At 48.5% G+C, this 17094-nt stretch overlaps 1 protein-coding gene across 1 annotated transcript in view; it reads left to right on the top strand.

Moving 5' to 3' along the window:
- Positions 1-17094, top strand: part of LOC142578260 (transient receptor potential-gamma protein-like) — a 46513-nt gene that overhangs the window by 2382 nt on the left and 27037 nt on the right. The window contains exons 2-3 of the mRNA XM_075687662.1: positions 7936-8260; positions 11025-11265. Of these exons, the coding sequence (XP_075543777.1) occupies positions 7992-8260; positions 11025-11265 (510 nt within the window). The 5' untranslated portion in view covers positions 7936-7991. The remainder of the gene's footprint in view (positions 1-7935; positions 8261-11024; positions 11266-17094) is intronic.

The following is a 17094-nucleotide window of genomic DNA, read 5'->3' as shown; positions in this document are numbered from 1 at the left end:
AACTGCGAGAACCGACCCGGAAATAGCTTCGCGCAAATCTGATTAACGCGTCCGCATAAAACAGCTTAAACTGCGCAGGAGCCGCAGGAGATCGCCGCGGCATTCGTACAAGCAGCCCGCGCGATCCTCGTTTAATCTCATCCTCGGGCAGTCATGCAGTTCGAATGGAAATGCACCTTCTAATTAAAGGCGTCCGACCGAGTTCTGGGCAAATTCATTGCGCGATACATTATCCGCTCTTCACGCTTGCGTCCTTTTATCGTCCGCTGGGTGTTTCTTTTTTGTTTTATTTGGTCTTGCTTTGTTTTCGTTTTTTATCTCAACGTTATGCTGATGCTATTGATGGGACTTTCGTGGCCGCATTTACGACCGAGCAAGGGTTATTTCACGCATGATGCAAACCGTCGTCGCAAGAGACAATTTAATGCGCACATGCAAATCCACGGACGTAATCAAGGACCCTTCTTTTTTCTCTCTCTCTTTCTCTCAACGCTAAGCGCAGGGTTAGCGCGTTCTTGCGTGCAAATTACTGACAAAACGTTTCAGCAGTTAAATTGCCCCAGACTGGCCGGTGACATGTCAGAGGGACGCCTTACTCTCTCTGTTGCCTTTTGAAGGCTGGCATGAAAGAACGTTTTCCGATATGTAAATGTCAAGAATCCTGTAATACCTTGTCTCTCGGAAACTTGCTGCTCTTCGCATTGATAATCATGGGGGAACCACCTTTTCTTCCTTTTTTTCTGATGTTTCAGTTTGTTGTTGTCCTCGTGCAAGTTCTCTCTCTCTCTCTCTCTCTCTCTCTCTCTCTCTCTCTCTCTCTCTCTCTCTCTCTCTCTCTCTCTCTCTCTCTCTCTCTCTCTCTCTCTCTCTCTCACACACACACACACGTACACACACACGTGCACACGCACGCGCGCGCGCGCGCACTCTAAGTGTGTGTGCGTGTGTGTGTGTTAAGCGCGCTCTAAGTGGCGCTGTCCGTATGCCTGATATGAAGTTAGCGGGTTAAGAAGGCGGTGGTCAGTAAAACAAAGCGAGAGAAAAAATGTATTGTGCAAGTGAGCGTTGTGTGCGCAACATAGACAAACGAGGTTAGCGAGCACCAAAAAATTTCGAAACCATGTGAGGGCACTATGCGAGCAACAATGAAGCAGGAAGCAGGAATAGACGGAAGGACAGGGTGGTTAGACTGTTCTCAGAACGGTTGGCTACCCTGTGCTGGGAAAATGGGGTAAGAGGAACAAAAGATAACAGAAAAGAGATATTGCAAAAAAAAAGAAAACAAGAGCAAAAAAGAAAGGAGGAAAATTTGCTCATTGCTTTCTGCGACAAGACGACCGGATGGACAAGACGCTGTCCAGCAGGAAAGTCGCTCTCTCGTGCACTGCTATGTCACCGCGGGATATTCCGCCGATTCGCTTCGGCCATTCCGCCGTTTCGCTGTGCGCCGACTGTGCCGTCAGGGACTGAGAACTCTGCTGATTCGCGAGTCAGGCCGAGCGCGTTCGCGCGTGAATAACACAGGCGCACCGATTGTTTCCCGTCGCCATCGCATGCGTGCATGCATGCCCAGAGAGCTTGCAAATCTTCGCTGGTATACCAGCTCTTTCTTTCCTCGTTACTTTTACACAATTCACGCGGCATTACGCATGTATTACAGGCAGTAACACGTGGCAGCGACTGTTTTCTTCACGTTTCATTTTCTTTTTGCTTCTTCGTTCGACAGAGACGCGCCGCATAGTGTTCAATAATGAAGAACTCGCTTGCAAGGCACGTGAGACCTTCAATCACTGACCTACCCCGGCCCACGAATATAATAAAGCGGTGGAGGTAAGACTGTCTCGGGTCAAGAGCCTGTGAACTCTCGCTTATAACACGGGTAACAATGTCCATGCCCCGAAATTTAAAAAATAATAATCATAGTGTTCTAATACGACTAGAAACACTCCGTTACTACTAATATACGAAAAAAAAACGCTTTAAAAGGCTAAATACATTCGTAGCGTTAAATAATGCGATGAACAAGTCTGACGTGCTTCAATTCGGGAACAGAAATCGCCTTACTTTGTCGCATTACATGAGGTATATTGCGGTATTCTGTCCTTGCTTGGGCAATGCAAACTGTTGGTGAGCGATCCACGCTTTATGATCATACTCATGAAGCCACTTGTCGGGTCACAGGAAGCAGACAGAACCATAACAAAACGGTCGAATTTCTTGTTTTTAGCAAAATAAAGTTTTTGCTCGTCTGGATGCATTTTATGTAACACAAGAGCGTATACCTTTCTTTTTTGCCTGAATTTTGCAGTTTATCTGCACCACTGTGTGCGTCACTAGTGTCCCGACTGATGGTATAATCAGAGAGATAATTTTTTTTAACGTGCCTATTTCTCTGCCTTCACCGCACCGAATGTTTTTTCATTTAAAGGGATTTGCGTTTTTATATTGGGTTCGTTACGTAATTCCTTTAAAAACTTGTAGCTCGGTTCCCTTTGCACTGACACATGTGCATTACCAAGGTTTTCCCTGAAAATGTTCATCAAGCACGTGGCTTCTACGTCCATCAGCATTAGTTTTGAAATGGTGTTGCCATATTCTTTAAAAAACTGCATCGCCAGAATGTGTCTATGAATGACAGATTGTGTCTCTGTCAACGCGTCAAGCCTGAATGCCGCGTGGAAGAGTGTCGGAGTTAATATTCCCACAGGGTGGGCCTTCGGGCCGTCTGAGCCGCTTCCGAAAAAATTTTGGCCTTTCCTGCGCGGTCTGGGACTGCCATCCACACGAGAGTTGCCAGAAGCAACCAAGGAAACGCGCACGGGCTTGTCGGAAAGAAAGTTTCGTCGTTGAAGCGAAATGATGTATACTCGTCCGGCGTTCTAACCAGGGACCAACGCATTTCCTGGGCGATCGGCCCAACGTACAAGCTAACCAGGAGGCTAGCAGGTTACGAAACTTGGGCCACCTTGCGGTTATTCTCGTAAAAAATTTAGCCGTGGTGCGGGACTGTCTATAGGATTTTTCTAACATGTCCCCGTTCCACTTCCCTCGGTTTTCTTTGGTGCCGTCGCTCCATTCAGTCCAGGTATTTTCACGCTATTTTTATTCATTCAGTGCGCACATCTCTCTTTTCATTTCTGTTTACTTCAACGTACTCTCTAGCTCTTAACATGCCAAGACAATGCCCATCCGCGCACATATGGAAAGACCCACGCTCGTACGCGGATTTATGCGCACCCTCAAGTAACAATCCCGTTTATCTCAATACAAGTAACCTTCGCACTGTCTCCCTCTACTGTGTCTCTCTCTACTTTCCTCACGCCTTTTTTTACGCGTCATTTAGCCTGCAACTTAACGACTGCATTTCCTCTCCGAGAACCAGTCGTAACGCTAGCCGTGTGGCGAAGGCTAAACACCCCCGCTTCCACAGCTCTCGCGGTGTTTTCTTGTTTTTTTCGTTACCGTCGCTCGAAGCTTGTTTTCCGTTGCGTCTGATCTCTTCCGCTGCGTTCCAGCGAGCTGTTATTCTTGGCCCAAACTGACCCCCCTCCCGCTGCCTGCTGTGGACAGAGGTTGAGCCCTTGGGGTTCCGGCCGTAGAGCCCATTCGCAGGAATAACAGAGGGCGCTAGACACCCCCCCCCCCCCCAACATTACTCCCTTTTTTTGTTACTTCTTTTCTTTCTTTCTTTCTTTTTTTTTTCTTTCGTCGCTGGCGAACCACATTCTCAGCGTGCGCGATCCGCGACGTCGTGTAGTTTTGTTTATTTTTCCGCGTCACGGCTTTCTCAAGCCGCTCCGCGGGAGTTTCCACAATCGCCTCTGCGTGACTTGGCAACGAGTTAAACTGAACAGCGCCGCCGAAAGTCACGGAGGCCGTTTTCAGCTCCACCGAGCCTCGCTTCCTACGTACCGTTATAGTTCGCCGTGGCTCCTTCGTGCCACCAAACAAGGAACACGCGCGACAATTGTCCTTCGGCTAAGCCCATTTGTTCCCAGCCGCACTTCCTGGGATTTGCGATGACATTGCGGTCAATGGAAACATTTCAATGGCGCGTACGTATACGCTGTTGCCGCACAGGGGGGCTATGTTTGTTCTATAAGCACACCGTGCCCCGCGGAGAGTCCGGCCGCGTGGGCTATTGGGTACGCGCGCCGCTCTAGGTCCATACGAAGCTAAGCAACAAGAATCTTGCTCACTTTCGCGCTTATGTCTGTCTAAAGAATTCCTGTCCCCATATTAAGCTGCTCGTCAAACTTGCGGGGAATACTTCGGCGGTATACGCTGTACACAAGTACTCTACGATTGCACACACTGTACTAGCTCGAAAAGTGGTCTTGCAGTTTACATGGGCATGATGCGATGTCGTGTCCATGTTACGTGGCTGACATGCTGCGCATCACGGCTTTCCACATTTGAAGTGCGCTCTCTTGACGTGCAGCTTGATGTTAAACTAGATAATGTTCTGGTTGGATCCTGGAGGTGTCTTCCGATTATCAAGCGCTGCTGCCCTTTTGCAAGACAGTGTCGTTGCCCTAGATTGCAGACTTGATTGAAGATCTGTTAAGGTGTATAATGAACATCTGCGTCTTTTGTATATTACCACGGTAAGTTAAGAACTACACCAACCGAGCTAAAAAATTTAATTACGGGGTTTTACGAGCCAAAACTACTTTTTGATTGTGAGGCATGCGGGGGACTCCGGAAATTCAGACTACCGAGTGTTCTTTATAGTGCGCCTAAATCTAAGTACACGGGGGTTTTCGCATTTCGCCCACATCGACATGCGGCCGCCGTGGCTGGGATTCGATCCCGCGGCCTCGTTCTTAACAGCCCAACACCATAGACGCCAAGCAACCACGGTGGTACACCGACCGAGCTATTAAATTTCGTGCTTGAAGAGTGCATTTCGCCACCCTATATCAGACCTCCGTCTTCGTGGTGCTGTAATACCGCTTCTCATATACGCTAGGATTAATAATAACTTATATTCATTCTATAAACCTAGGCTACCAGGTGGAAACTCAATTAGCACTACTTCTGGGATGAAAGATATAATACCCAGGTTCCAATATTTGCTGTACCAAGTAAACTTCCACGAAAAACCGCTCACAGTTTCCACTAAACATGCGTGTGACGTAGTCGCTGCGAAATTATGACCATTCCACTCCAAAAAGGGCTGCCTTACTGGCCAGTTTTATTCCTTTATATCAAGCCCCCAGCGGTCCCTCTATATTCCTGACGATGAAATTAATGGCTTAAAATATTGTCACCATGCCTTCACAGGCACAGAATGTTACAAAAGCACAAAATTAACACAAGCACAAAATGTGGCAATAGAGGAAGAAACTCGTCTTATGATGTCGTTAACGCTACAAGCGTAGAACGCAAACTGTCACTGCAGAGAAATACAATGGCATTCGGACCGGACAAGAACCGTTTACATTCGCTTCCTATATCCTAATAGCGTTCGATGACGACTGACCCCAAAGTAATTCCTTTAAAGCAAATAAATGCACGTATTTGAAGAGTAGCCTTTTACCACAGGCCCTATACTTCGGGCCTCGTTACTTTCCACATCGGTCGGCTGTTTGGCTCCCATCGCGCGCCGCACTCAAAAAAAGGATGTTCTATATAGGCGCTGCCACAATCGCACGTGGGGCTTCTGCCAAAGCGCGCGCTGTAAATGCGGCCGCCACTCAGAGGCACTGATAATTTGACGAGCCCGAGATTGGACCGCACGCATACCGACCGGTCAGGCAACATGCAAAATTGGTAGCCAAGGCGTGTTCCGGGACGCTTGAACGTGCGCGACTGGCCCCGCTTCCTTGGGGCACGCTCGGCGGTGTCCCGCATCCTCTTCCCGCGTCACGTTCCTTTCAACGTTAGGAGACGCACGTGACAGGCCTTCCGTTCGGCCGCTCGCCCTGCGCTGTGCGAAAAAACAAAAAGAAACGTGTCCCGAGGCGAAAAGCCCCTCAACTCGCGAAGAAAGCACAGCGTCCGTATTTCCGCAGCGTCTTTCGGAAGTCACGTCACCCAGATCATTGTCGAGTGGCGACGATTCAAAGAGCCCGATTCTGAGCCGGCTCTCGGGCCGTTTCCAGCGACATCAAATACTGCCGGCGCAGAAGAAGGGGGGGAAAGAAAAAAAAAAGATGTCGGAAAATTAGGCTGACGCCCTTGGAGAAAGCGTAAGAATTATGCGCTCTTGTCGACGCGGCGTCAAAAGCAATCGCTATTCGTTCCGCCTGCGCTGTCGAGAGCAATCGCAGCTTCCTATGGTCTGTTGAGTTCGTGGACCAGAAAATTCCGCGTTCGTAGGCGCCTTCTTGAGTTTTCATACAAGTGTGTGAACGTGACGGTCCATAGACAGATGTATCGTTTAGCTGCTTCCGTTCAACATCGGACATAACGTGACAATTAACGTACTTTTTTCCTTTGTTTCTATTTCTTCTTACGCATCACATTGCTTTTTCTTTCATTTCTTTTTTTTCTTTACGTACCTTGTCATTTTAGAAGGCAAAAGACCACTTTATCGGTGCTTCCGATTCCTAAAATTTGAGTCAGGTAAAGGGTACGACTATATGTGCTGTTTGACTAGAGAATGTAGAATATGTAATTGCCTCAAGCATGCGCCATTTAATTATTCAGTCTTGGTGGGTTACAGCTAGGGAACAACGTTTACTGTCGAAGTGAAGAAGGCCAGTTTACAATCAAAGTACATATACTAGGGCAGTGCAAATTGGTGTTCAGGAAATTTCCTTCTCCAAGTACTCGCTTGGCAACCTGCTCAATAATACCGCTTGTATAACAAAATACGCAAGATGTGAGTTAGCTGTCTGCATGTTCTCTTTAATAATGCTTCTGCGTGTACGCTACCGTACATCCCTGCCCTGATGGGGCCATCAAACTGCACAGAGCTTCTTCTACGCACGAAAATATGCACTTATTCATCCAACCATGCACACTCAAATCGAAGAAACCACGCACCCAAGAAGTTATGCAACATGTTTTTTTTTTTTTTACTTTTGCATAAGAACAATACATAGAGTTAAAGAAATCAATGCTATAACGTTATTAGTCTGTTTCGTTGACTGCAACATGAGCCCCTAGCGTATTCAGATTTTTTTCTTTCTCATTTACGAAAGTTCATGCTTACCAGCCGGACCATATTCAAACCTTCTTAAAACTGCGATAGGTTTTTCGGCTGATAAAGATGACGCAGGTATAGCTGATCGAGTGCCACATCAAGAAGGCGACATCGTTTCTGTTCCTCTTTCTAGGACATGCTGCAAGGCAACTTCGCAGGGTGGAACAACCCAAATATAAGGCGTACCAGACTACATGAGCTCAGACCTTTGCTGCCTCCCCGGCCTCCACCCGGACTTCACCAACGTGATGCGTCGCTTCTGTGTTGGCCATAGTTGGGAGTTGCCTTCACGAAAAATTACACTGAACTAATTGGAATGACCGACAGTGCTGTGTGTGATGTCTGCGGCAACGTGCAGAACATTCGAGGATTTACTGTGCTACTTTACCCAATTTCATTTACGAACACAAGCACCCTCCAATGCATTGCGACCACTGGACAATCGACCGCTCTCCGTGCAGGAGCTCACAGCCTCGTCTGCCCACAAGGCTGTGAAGGCCCTAACGTGTTTTTTAAGGTCGACTGGAATGTGTGAACTCCCTTGAGTTGTTTGAGTTAGATTTCACAGCGTCTTTCCTCCCTCCCTCCCGCCCTCTCTCACTCCATCTCACTCCCTCTCTCTCCCTCTCTCCTATCTCTCTCTCCTTTATATTTCCCATTTTCTTCCCCCTGTGCAGGGTAGTTAACCAGGCGCTTTTCTGGTTAACATCCCTGCCTTCCCCCTTTCTTTTCTTCTCCTCGGCTGATAAAGTGGCGCTCCGCACTGCTATCTCGGATCGCAGGTTTACGGCAGTACCGCCTCTCCAGTAGGCGGAATCGCTGAACCCGGGCCGGAGCCATGGACCTGGAGGCCGGAGAGGGCGGCGGACCCTGCTGCGCCCCGGGCGGCAACTGCGCCTCGCTCCTGGGTTCGGCCGGGATGGCAGGCCGCTTCTTTGGCGATGCTCCCGACGATGAGCCACCCGGAAGGAGGTTTCCCGGCTCGGCAGCGGGAACTGCTGGCCATCCTGCCAGCGGCGCTGAAGCGAAGCCCGAGGGGCAGCTCACTCTGGAGGAGAAGAAATTCCTCCTGGCCGTCGAGAGGGGAGACCTGGCCACAGCTCGAAGGTAGGACGATGGAAATGTTAATGATATCTGGAGAGGACAGGCTGCCGACATGTTTGGCGTGCTACCCCAGGGGAAGTCGTAAGGGATGAAAGTAGTTACATGAATACAAGAAGAAACCACACGCTAACACATATAGGCTAACATATACGCTGACACAAAAGTACTAACACAGGTGCACTACACAAAGATTATTACAGAGTCCCATAGAGGCCTCCGTCCCGTAGGAATGCTGTAAGCGCATTATTGGGGTGAAATTGAGATCCCAGACTGGCACGGTCTAAGAATAACCCGCAGCTGAAGGTTGCGTGTTGTGCAGCGTGTTTAAAGCATTTATTAAAGCCTTTGAAGAAGAGAGAGAAACGAAAAGAGGAATGGCATGGAGCTGAGGAAGAGAGAATTTTCAATGAAGTCTGTGGGTTTGCCGGGCGGCTAGCCAAGCATGCTTCTCCTGATGTAAGCGATGACGTACGAAATGGCGTGCTCTGGACATACCACTCGCTTAATGTGCACGCATAACGAACGTGCAGATAAAGTTCATCATAGTATTTGGTTGATGCCACTTTCCTGTAAGAAAGCAAAAGACGCCTTCGTAGCGCGGGACACTCAGGAGGCCGGAAAGGAATTATTCTCACTGTCCCTGTCTACACTACTGATCCACAACCAAGGGAATAGATGTTGTAACTGGGAAAAGAAAACGCCGTTAAGGTTGAGTGGGATCAGACTGTGACAACGAGGAGTCCCGAAAAGTCGGTCGACGCGGCCTCAAAGACGCCTTGAACCACATTTTGTCGAAGTCGAGAAATGAATTTGAAGTTAAAATAGGCTATTTCAGAAATACTTTGCCGCAAAAAGTACTTGAATGCGTTCAGCAGAAGTGGAGTTACATACAATCAAACGTTCCCATCGCGGTGCTTCAACTCCTTCTTCAATGGCTTGCTCTGAGAAGGCGACGGTGGAGCAGAGCGTGAGCACAGCACTCCGCTTGCGGATCGTGACCGTGGCGCGCAGTTCAAATACGATTTCGGATGTTCCCGTACACGCCACTACTTACGATCTTGGCGCCTACGACACGCCTAATGCGGTTGTCCTCAGCGAGCAGCAGTGCCAGTGCTGCCAATCCTAGAGAAATTTTCATAGACCAAGAGACTTTAGGTCTTGCTCAGGAAAAGCTTTCTATATCTAGGGAAATTTTGGGAAGGAAAGAAGAACTGTTGTACTGCAAGAACTTGCACTTCAACATGATTTAAGCTCGAACACGGCGATTTCATTAGTTAAATTCATAAGAACTAGCTTGCCAATAAATTTAAACTATACTTTCCCAGTCGATCTGCATAACAAGCAAGTCCGTCTATGCGAAAAATGTATTAGCAAATTGAACAATTGTATTTTTAACAAACTAGGGATATCTAGGGAATTTATTTATCCTATGTAGGGGCAAATTGCCTTCAGAGGTTGGCAACACTTCGCAGTGCGCTCAGCTAGCAGACTCATCGCAGAACTCCGCGGCGACCGCGGCATCTACGCTACGCAGCAGACCGCACCTACGTGCAGCTGTAGTGCGAAAGCGCAGCGCTTGCTGTGTGCGCTGTAGCGCCCGAGTGCGCACTCCCGCTCACATGCTCCAGGCTGGCCGGGCAACATGGTGCATACCAGCTTTGTCGCGCACGAGCCTGACCGACGGATAGTAGCCACACCCAAGTTGCGCATTTTGAAGCGCTACCAATAGCTCAACACGAAGCGAACTCTGCCAAGGCGTCTAATCAGAGTGGCCAGGAGTGAACGCGTGCTGGCATGCGTGCGTGTGGTCTGACCGTAAGTTTCGCGCGGTTCGAGGATGGTTGAGTGTTCAAAATTAGGCCACATTAGCGAGACCCGACTGCAACGACAGGGATAAGCAGAGCGGCCAAAGTGCAATTCCTACGCAGGCGGCCGCGGCTGAGCGTCAGCAGATATACTTCGTTTCTTCCGAAAGTATGTACTTATTATCGAAATCCGAAGGCAGATTTTCGCTTACTTCAGCCTGTTTTTAAACTGCGTCAAGTAAATGTGCACAGTAACAGTAGGAAGAAGCGCACTGATCCAAACAGCCTTCTTGATTGATGTCAGCTATTGGCCAATAGCCATCGGCTATATTACTAAATAAAGAATCCAGGAAAAAAGTTAGGAGCAGGCTTCTGTTGAATAGAGAGGGTTTGAGAAAGGGGGGACTTCGCGCTCCGCTTACGAGCTCCATGCGCCACGCATGACTGCAAAATTTGGCTGAGATGTTCACGGCAGCGTATGCTACCCAGCGGAGCTAGAACGAAAAATATCAGTCTTCAGTAACTATCGGTCTTATTCCTCCACATCATAGCGCGTCATGTCGCGATGTCAGGCGAGAAACTCAGGCTGCAGTGCAATTGACGCAGTGTTCATGGCGATCTCCAGCGAGAAGTCACCTTTAAATAAGTGGTACAAAGCACAGTTGTGGAAGAGAAAGTGGAGCCTCTATGTGGCTCCTTGCGAAAGTTTCGCGTGCCGAGCTCCCCGGTGAGTGTAGTGTCTCTTTGCACGCTGGTTGGGCGTCAGACATACTCCTCAATTTGTACCCGCTGGTGCGCCTCAACGTGTGCAGAGCATTAACTCCCGGACCTACTGCAGAGGACGTCAACATAAATTGCAGTCATAGCGACTGCGTCTCGAAGGCTACTGTTTGGCTGCTGTTGTAATGGCGTGTCACTTTTGGCCGACTCTGTATAGATACATGCCTGTGCTCGCAACGCAGGTACCTGCAGAGCGCCGAGGCCGGCCTGAGCACCATGAACTGCAACTGTGCCGACCCTCTTGGCCGATCGGCGCTGCTCATGGCCATCGACAACGAGAACCTGGAGATGATCGAACTCCTGCTGCTGCACAACGTGGACACCCGCGACGCGCTGCTGCACGCTATCAGCGAGGAGTACGTCGAGGCCGTCGAACTGCTCCTCGAACGAGAGGAAGCGACCCGCAAGCCTGGACAGCCGAACGTGAGCCGACGTCCACAGCGGGCCATGTGTGGGGACATCTGGGGCGGCTTGCACGAACGTTTAATCATGAAAATAATCAGGAATTTAAGAAGGCGTTCTTAAATGATCCCTAGACAACTGCTATTCCGGAATAGAATGCGTTCTTAAATTCGTTATTATTTTCGTCAACAAATGTTCGCGCAAGCCGCCCCTGGTGTGAAAGCGGTGCAGGTGTCCCGAGCTTGTTTCTTTCAGTAATTCTTAAGTCGGTCTGACAAAGTATCGCCTCATATTACCCATAACCTTACCGATCCGTTTTCAGCTGCATCATTATTAAGTTTACAACGACAAGCCCCAGGAAAGCTGCCAGGTTTGAAGCGAAATAAAACAGGAATAAAACAAAAGGCACGTCGCATGTTCAAGGAGAACGACTCGTTTTCAAAATGCAACGCGAACGCCTCACTTTATTCATCCTTGCGCATGGTATTAAAACTGAATTTTAATACTGAGGTTGTTCGACGTCTTCATATCTTTTTTTTTTCCTTCTTTAGCTCCCTGCCAAGAATTTTCGCAGCAGGTCATGGGCGCTGTTGCGCAACGTCACAATATGATGCACTATTACTTCAGAAACTTAAGTTTTATAAGTGGCCTAATGATGCTCGAAGAAGCACCTGCCTCCTTGCTGGCAGTAAGAAAGCTCACCTGGCACTTTCAAGAGGCACGCAATAACAACCTGACACTAGTCGTCCAACGGCCTTATTTACGCATCCTTGCCGAGAAGCGAGGCTGGGCCATAAAGAAAAGAGGGAGCACGTGATCGGCAGTTAAAAGCGCCCTTAAGTCGCATCGATCGCACTTTCGCTCAGCTCCGGCAACAAGTTGCTTCTTCCCTGCCATTTGCAGCCAGCATCGCCTTGATCCCCACAAGCTGCACGCTTATATAGGAGACCCGCTGCCGAAATCCTGCATCGGCTGGGATCGTGTTAAAAGCTTTCGGGAGCGAGAGCTCCCCGTTTAATCTAATCCCCATGGCGCTCCATCGTCTGTACTTTATCTCCTGAGAGTGGAACTTTTTCTCCAGGTCTGGAGTTGGTGTACAGTACTTCTAACGACTTAGGAGGTGGGCGTGGGCGCAAGCGCTAACTAGTCTCAGTTCACGGTTCTTCAACAGAAGCGGCCAGAGACTTTTGGGGAGAGTTTATGAAACACGCCGTTGCTTTCAGACGCCGACTGCATTTGCAAAATGTCCCGCACCCATAAAATACAGTAAGTAGCCTCATGTAGATTACTAAGCTGCTAGCAACCATCTGTAGCTGTTAAAATTAGTGAGCGAGGGCACCACGAGGGTAAGTTGAGAAATACAGACCGCAATTACCTTCGCTAAAAGCTATGGATATGATTGCATTACTCTTGGAGATTCTGCTTTCTTTTTTTCTCTCTTTCCTTCTACTCTTTTCTTTTGTGTTTCCTTTTTTAATAATCATAGAGGAAGCGTGTATAACGAGCGACCTGCAGGTTTTTCCAAAACTTGCCAACGCGCGCAAATCTCAGAGGCCATGGTAAAGTTCGCGGCGGTACGAAACGCTCGCTTTGGGACGAGCACGCGGGCGCCCAGCCAGTGTCACTCTTCATCATGTCACCGTCGTGACAGTAAATGGTCACGGCCATCAAGTTAATTCTCTTAGGGACAACACTTCGTCCATGTGTCGCCTTTCTTTGTCCCGTCAATAGCGCTCCTCCAAAAGCTTCAATGTACCATCAAGCTCAATTTTCAACACTTCTGTAACTCTCTACGTGTGTCTTTGAACACGCGACACTAGGCTTGTTCAGTCGATAAGAGAATTTTTTTACTGCAACTTGTACTGCCTATAAAACTATACCAGTCTTAGTTCGTGTAATATTCTAATAGCTTGCTGTCGCTGTCTATACTTGACCTTCTGGCGAAACTGCGACATTTCTTGAAAGACACTTCGTATGCAAGAGCGTTCCTTAAGAACAGGCATCCGTCGATGCCTGCTCTTATAAAAGTAATAAAGTATTAAAGTATTAAAGTACTACAGCATTAAAGAAAGTTCCGGCCAAAGAGAAACGCTTCTGACGAGCAAAGAACTTTGTCAATGTGGCTTTGTCAGTGTGTCAATGTGGCTATGGGGGAACATTTTTCAGAACTCGCCATGCCACGAGTTATTAGACGGTCAGCCCGCATTCACTAATTAAGACTTAGCGAAGTTCAAACGCACTCTGACTGAATAGTGCGGGGAGCTGAGCAACAATGCGAATTAATTACAGTCCGCGAAAAGAACCGCGAAGGGTAAATTTTGAAACGAAGGCTACATTATGAAGTTTGGGCGGCGCCTACGGTTATCAGAAGCTTGCGGGCGCATTATAACGAGCAGCTTCTCACGAACGTACTTAAAGTAATCCCTCACAGTGCAGTGAGGTGAAGCGAGCGGTTTGTCTGAACTTGGCACAATGACGCTGTAAAATGACGAGGGTCGGGTGTTCTCTGACTGCACAAATTCTCTCACAAAGTCGTGGGCAGTCACCTGTAGGCGATATATTCGGCAGAATAGTATGAACGCAAAATATAGCGTGATTTCATCACAGGCTACTCGCTCTTGAAATGCCATTATATGCACCTCCTGCCATAGGCACCTACCACGTTGTGTATCGCCAGCTGCCATATTTTCCGCATTTGCTACGCGCATTTGCAGCTATACAGGCAGACACCTTTGTTAATCTGCCGCACGCTTGAGTGAATGCTGGCAACAGCTGCAAGGCGCGGTCATGCCGAATTACCTGGTTGGATTCGCTCTCCTAAAGAGCGCTTCACCGTAGTTGCCCGTGAGCTGGCTGTGCGGAAAAGCCCGCCTAAAGAAAGTGTTGGGAGAGGTAATGGAAGGAAAGAAGCAGCATGGGCCTTCGATGCAGCAGCTGCGCGCTTGTGACGCGTGAGGAAGCGGATGGACGACGAAGCTTGAGAAGGAAGACTGAGAGAAGTGAAGCTAAGAAGGCGCTATTGTTAAGTGGTAAATATTCCAGAAATGTGCGCCTCACTTTCAGAATGATTCGGCTGGCGATTGCTAACTGGCGCAAAGAGGGAAAGCTAAACAATAGGGCGCCTGACATTAGATAAACTGAGCAGGCAGCTTCAACGTTGCAAAGACCATCCCTAAACCTCACTCTTCCTACGCGGACTTGTACTGTAAACTCGCGCATATACTACAAGCGTTCTTGTTTGTTTTATTGCTTTCTTTTTATTTTTTCACAATATGAATATGTGGGTAGGGGGGAGGGGGAGGAAAGCTCATGGCAATTTGAATTTACGTCATTTATCATATTATGGTCCCAAAGTTCACGCAGGTCTGAATATTTTTTTTTTTTTGCTACGTGACCAAAATCCTTGTTCCTTATATTTATTTATCTTAATGATGTGATTCTTTTGCATCCACAATTTCTTTCCCATATTGTGTTCGATTTAGTACATAAACTGCGGAGACAGAAATGTAGCCAGCACGATTAACAACATATGAGTAGCATGAAAAATGCACACACGTCTGAAAAGATTTCACGATGCTTCATTACAGTTCGTCATTTTCTTTTTCAAATTAAGTAAACGATTGCGCGAAACGTGGTCAGCAACAGAGTAGGAGTGCTAAGCAGACCATTTTCACGACGTCCTTGCGCTAGTAATTATAAAACTCGCTCAAAGCGGAGTAATCTCCACGTGTGTCTCCCGATTGTGAAACTCTCACACGAATGTCACCGAGCAGAACGCCATAAGCCGACGCCTCCAAGCCTGCATGCGTCTTCGCAACGATTAACGCCTCGACCGTTTCGCAAGTGTTCGTGGGGAAACACGATGACGCATCACTCGAAAGAGTGCGCGTGGTCGTCATTGCTAGCAATTCGCTACCGCGTTACTACACATCAGCTCCTCTGAGCAATCTGCATAGCAACAGGAATCCTTATCATTTATCGTATGGCCACGTTGCCATTTCGACGGCTGATTAATCACGCGCGTATTGAGCAAAGCCTTGGCAGCTGGTGTATCGACGCGCTATAGGGGTGCTCAATTCGGCAGCTCGCAATTTTATCGCGTCGGTCTCGGGCGTATACCACTTGTGACGCCCACCAAAGTGTCCTTCTTTTGCATTCTGCAGTACAACTAGCGTGCAAGCGTGAGATTAGTAAGACATGTTGAAAGGGAGGGGGGTTATCACGAAGGTAAAGCACATTTGCGCGAGGTTGACTAGTTCGCAACTGTGGAGGTGTACGTATATGTGTGGTAGGCACGTGAGCGGAAGAGAGGAGTCATTTTACTGAAAGTCGTGCATGAGTGTGTACTTTGAATTGGACCCACTAGAAGTGCTGGTGGCCAGGGGTACTATTCGCAACCACGCAGCTCGCGGGTGGCGCTGCTGTCCCTTGCAATAACTGCCGTGTAGGTTTTCCGGAAAGCTGTTTGCAGCGGTCGGACGCATAATAGAGTTAACTCGCATCGCGCAGCCCAGATAAACGACAATGCGGCAAGGAAGTCTTTGTAGAGGGCTCTTGGAGAGAACGCGAAAACGAATGGCGATGAGGCTGACTAGCGTTGAAGCAATCCAGCTATGCTACAATTGAAAAGGGACGAATGAAGCAGGACATATTGCGGTAAATGGTGCACAAGACAGTAAAGGAGGACTTCATCACGAATGGGCTACCCTCCTATACCGCATTCAAACTGACCCAGCCTGCACACAAGCTTCATTACTTAACTCGGGGCGATCTGATACCCCATTTTGTGCATCACGTGGTGATACGGGTGATGCAGGACACTTCGCCTGCGTTTCCCCGCAGTCGGATGCTTAAACACGCTTCCTAACGGCCTTGCTACGTCTCAATACGGCGATAAGCATTCCTTAGACGTTTTCCACGAGTCAGTCCTTTCATCAGCGTGCGCCCAGACGACGCACGTTCCGAGATAGACTGTGACGCGTAAACAAAGGAGCTCACTTCGAGGTGACAACTGCCGCGAAGAACACTCTACCTGAACCTGACCCTGACAAGATGAACTGATTGTTGAAAGAGGCCAACGTCGAAGGCTACCGTGGGCACAGCGTCAACCTCGGATTCCTAGATTGTGAAACGCTTGCGCATGTACGGGGGCGATGATGCAACGTAGGAGGCGGAGTTCGGCGGGACCATGCGACGTCATGGGCGGGACATTGCGACCGGTTCGACGATTGCGATTAGACGAGAGATACAATCATCAGATTTTCTAGTCTAGTCTCCCAGGAAAGCCGACGGTTTTAAAAGCGGTGACCTTTGGTGGAGGGAGAAGCGCTGACGTGTCCTTATGTAAACTCATGCGTTTAATACGCTCCTACTTCTCCCTTCCCCCAGTGTAGGGTAGCCAACCGGACTCTTGTCTGGTTAACATCCCTGCCTTCCTGATATCCCTCTCTCTACTACTACATGGAGTGGGCTTCCGTATCTGGAGCCATTGTTAATAATGTAAAATAGTCACTTTTTCCTTCATTCCTACTAACGGACATACTCATCAATGGGTTTGTTGGATCCCTGGCCCACACGCTACCTCGAGCCGTAACAGACTTCATAAAGGAGTCGTCCCCACGCTATCTTCGAAGCCGTAGTGTTTTCTGGTGGGCTAGAAGTGATCGGGAAAGGAAGTCTATCATTCTGATCACTGTCTTCCTTCAAGATGCATCGACGTTTCTTAAATCCCCTGTGTAAACAACGTAAGAGATTCTCAGCCACGACAGTGGCCGGTGAACTGCGCCAGGCTAACTCCACCTGTTGCAACACCACCACCAGCAAGTCGCTGCCCGCGTTCACAGACGTGAA

This window comes from Dermacentor variabilis, chromosome 4, assembly GCF_050947875.1.
Source record: "Dermacentor variabilis isolate Ectoservices chromosome 4, ASM5094787v1, whole genome shotgun sequence".
NCBI lineage: Eukaryota > Metazoa > Arthropoda > Arachnida > Ixodida > Ixodidae > Dermacentor > Dermacentor variabilis.
This window is presented reverse-complemented; position numbering and strand designations above follow the sequence as displayed.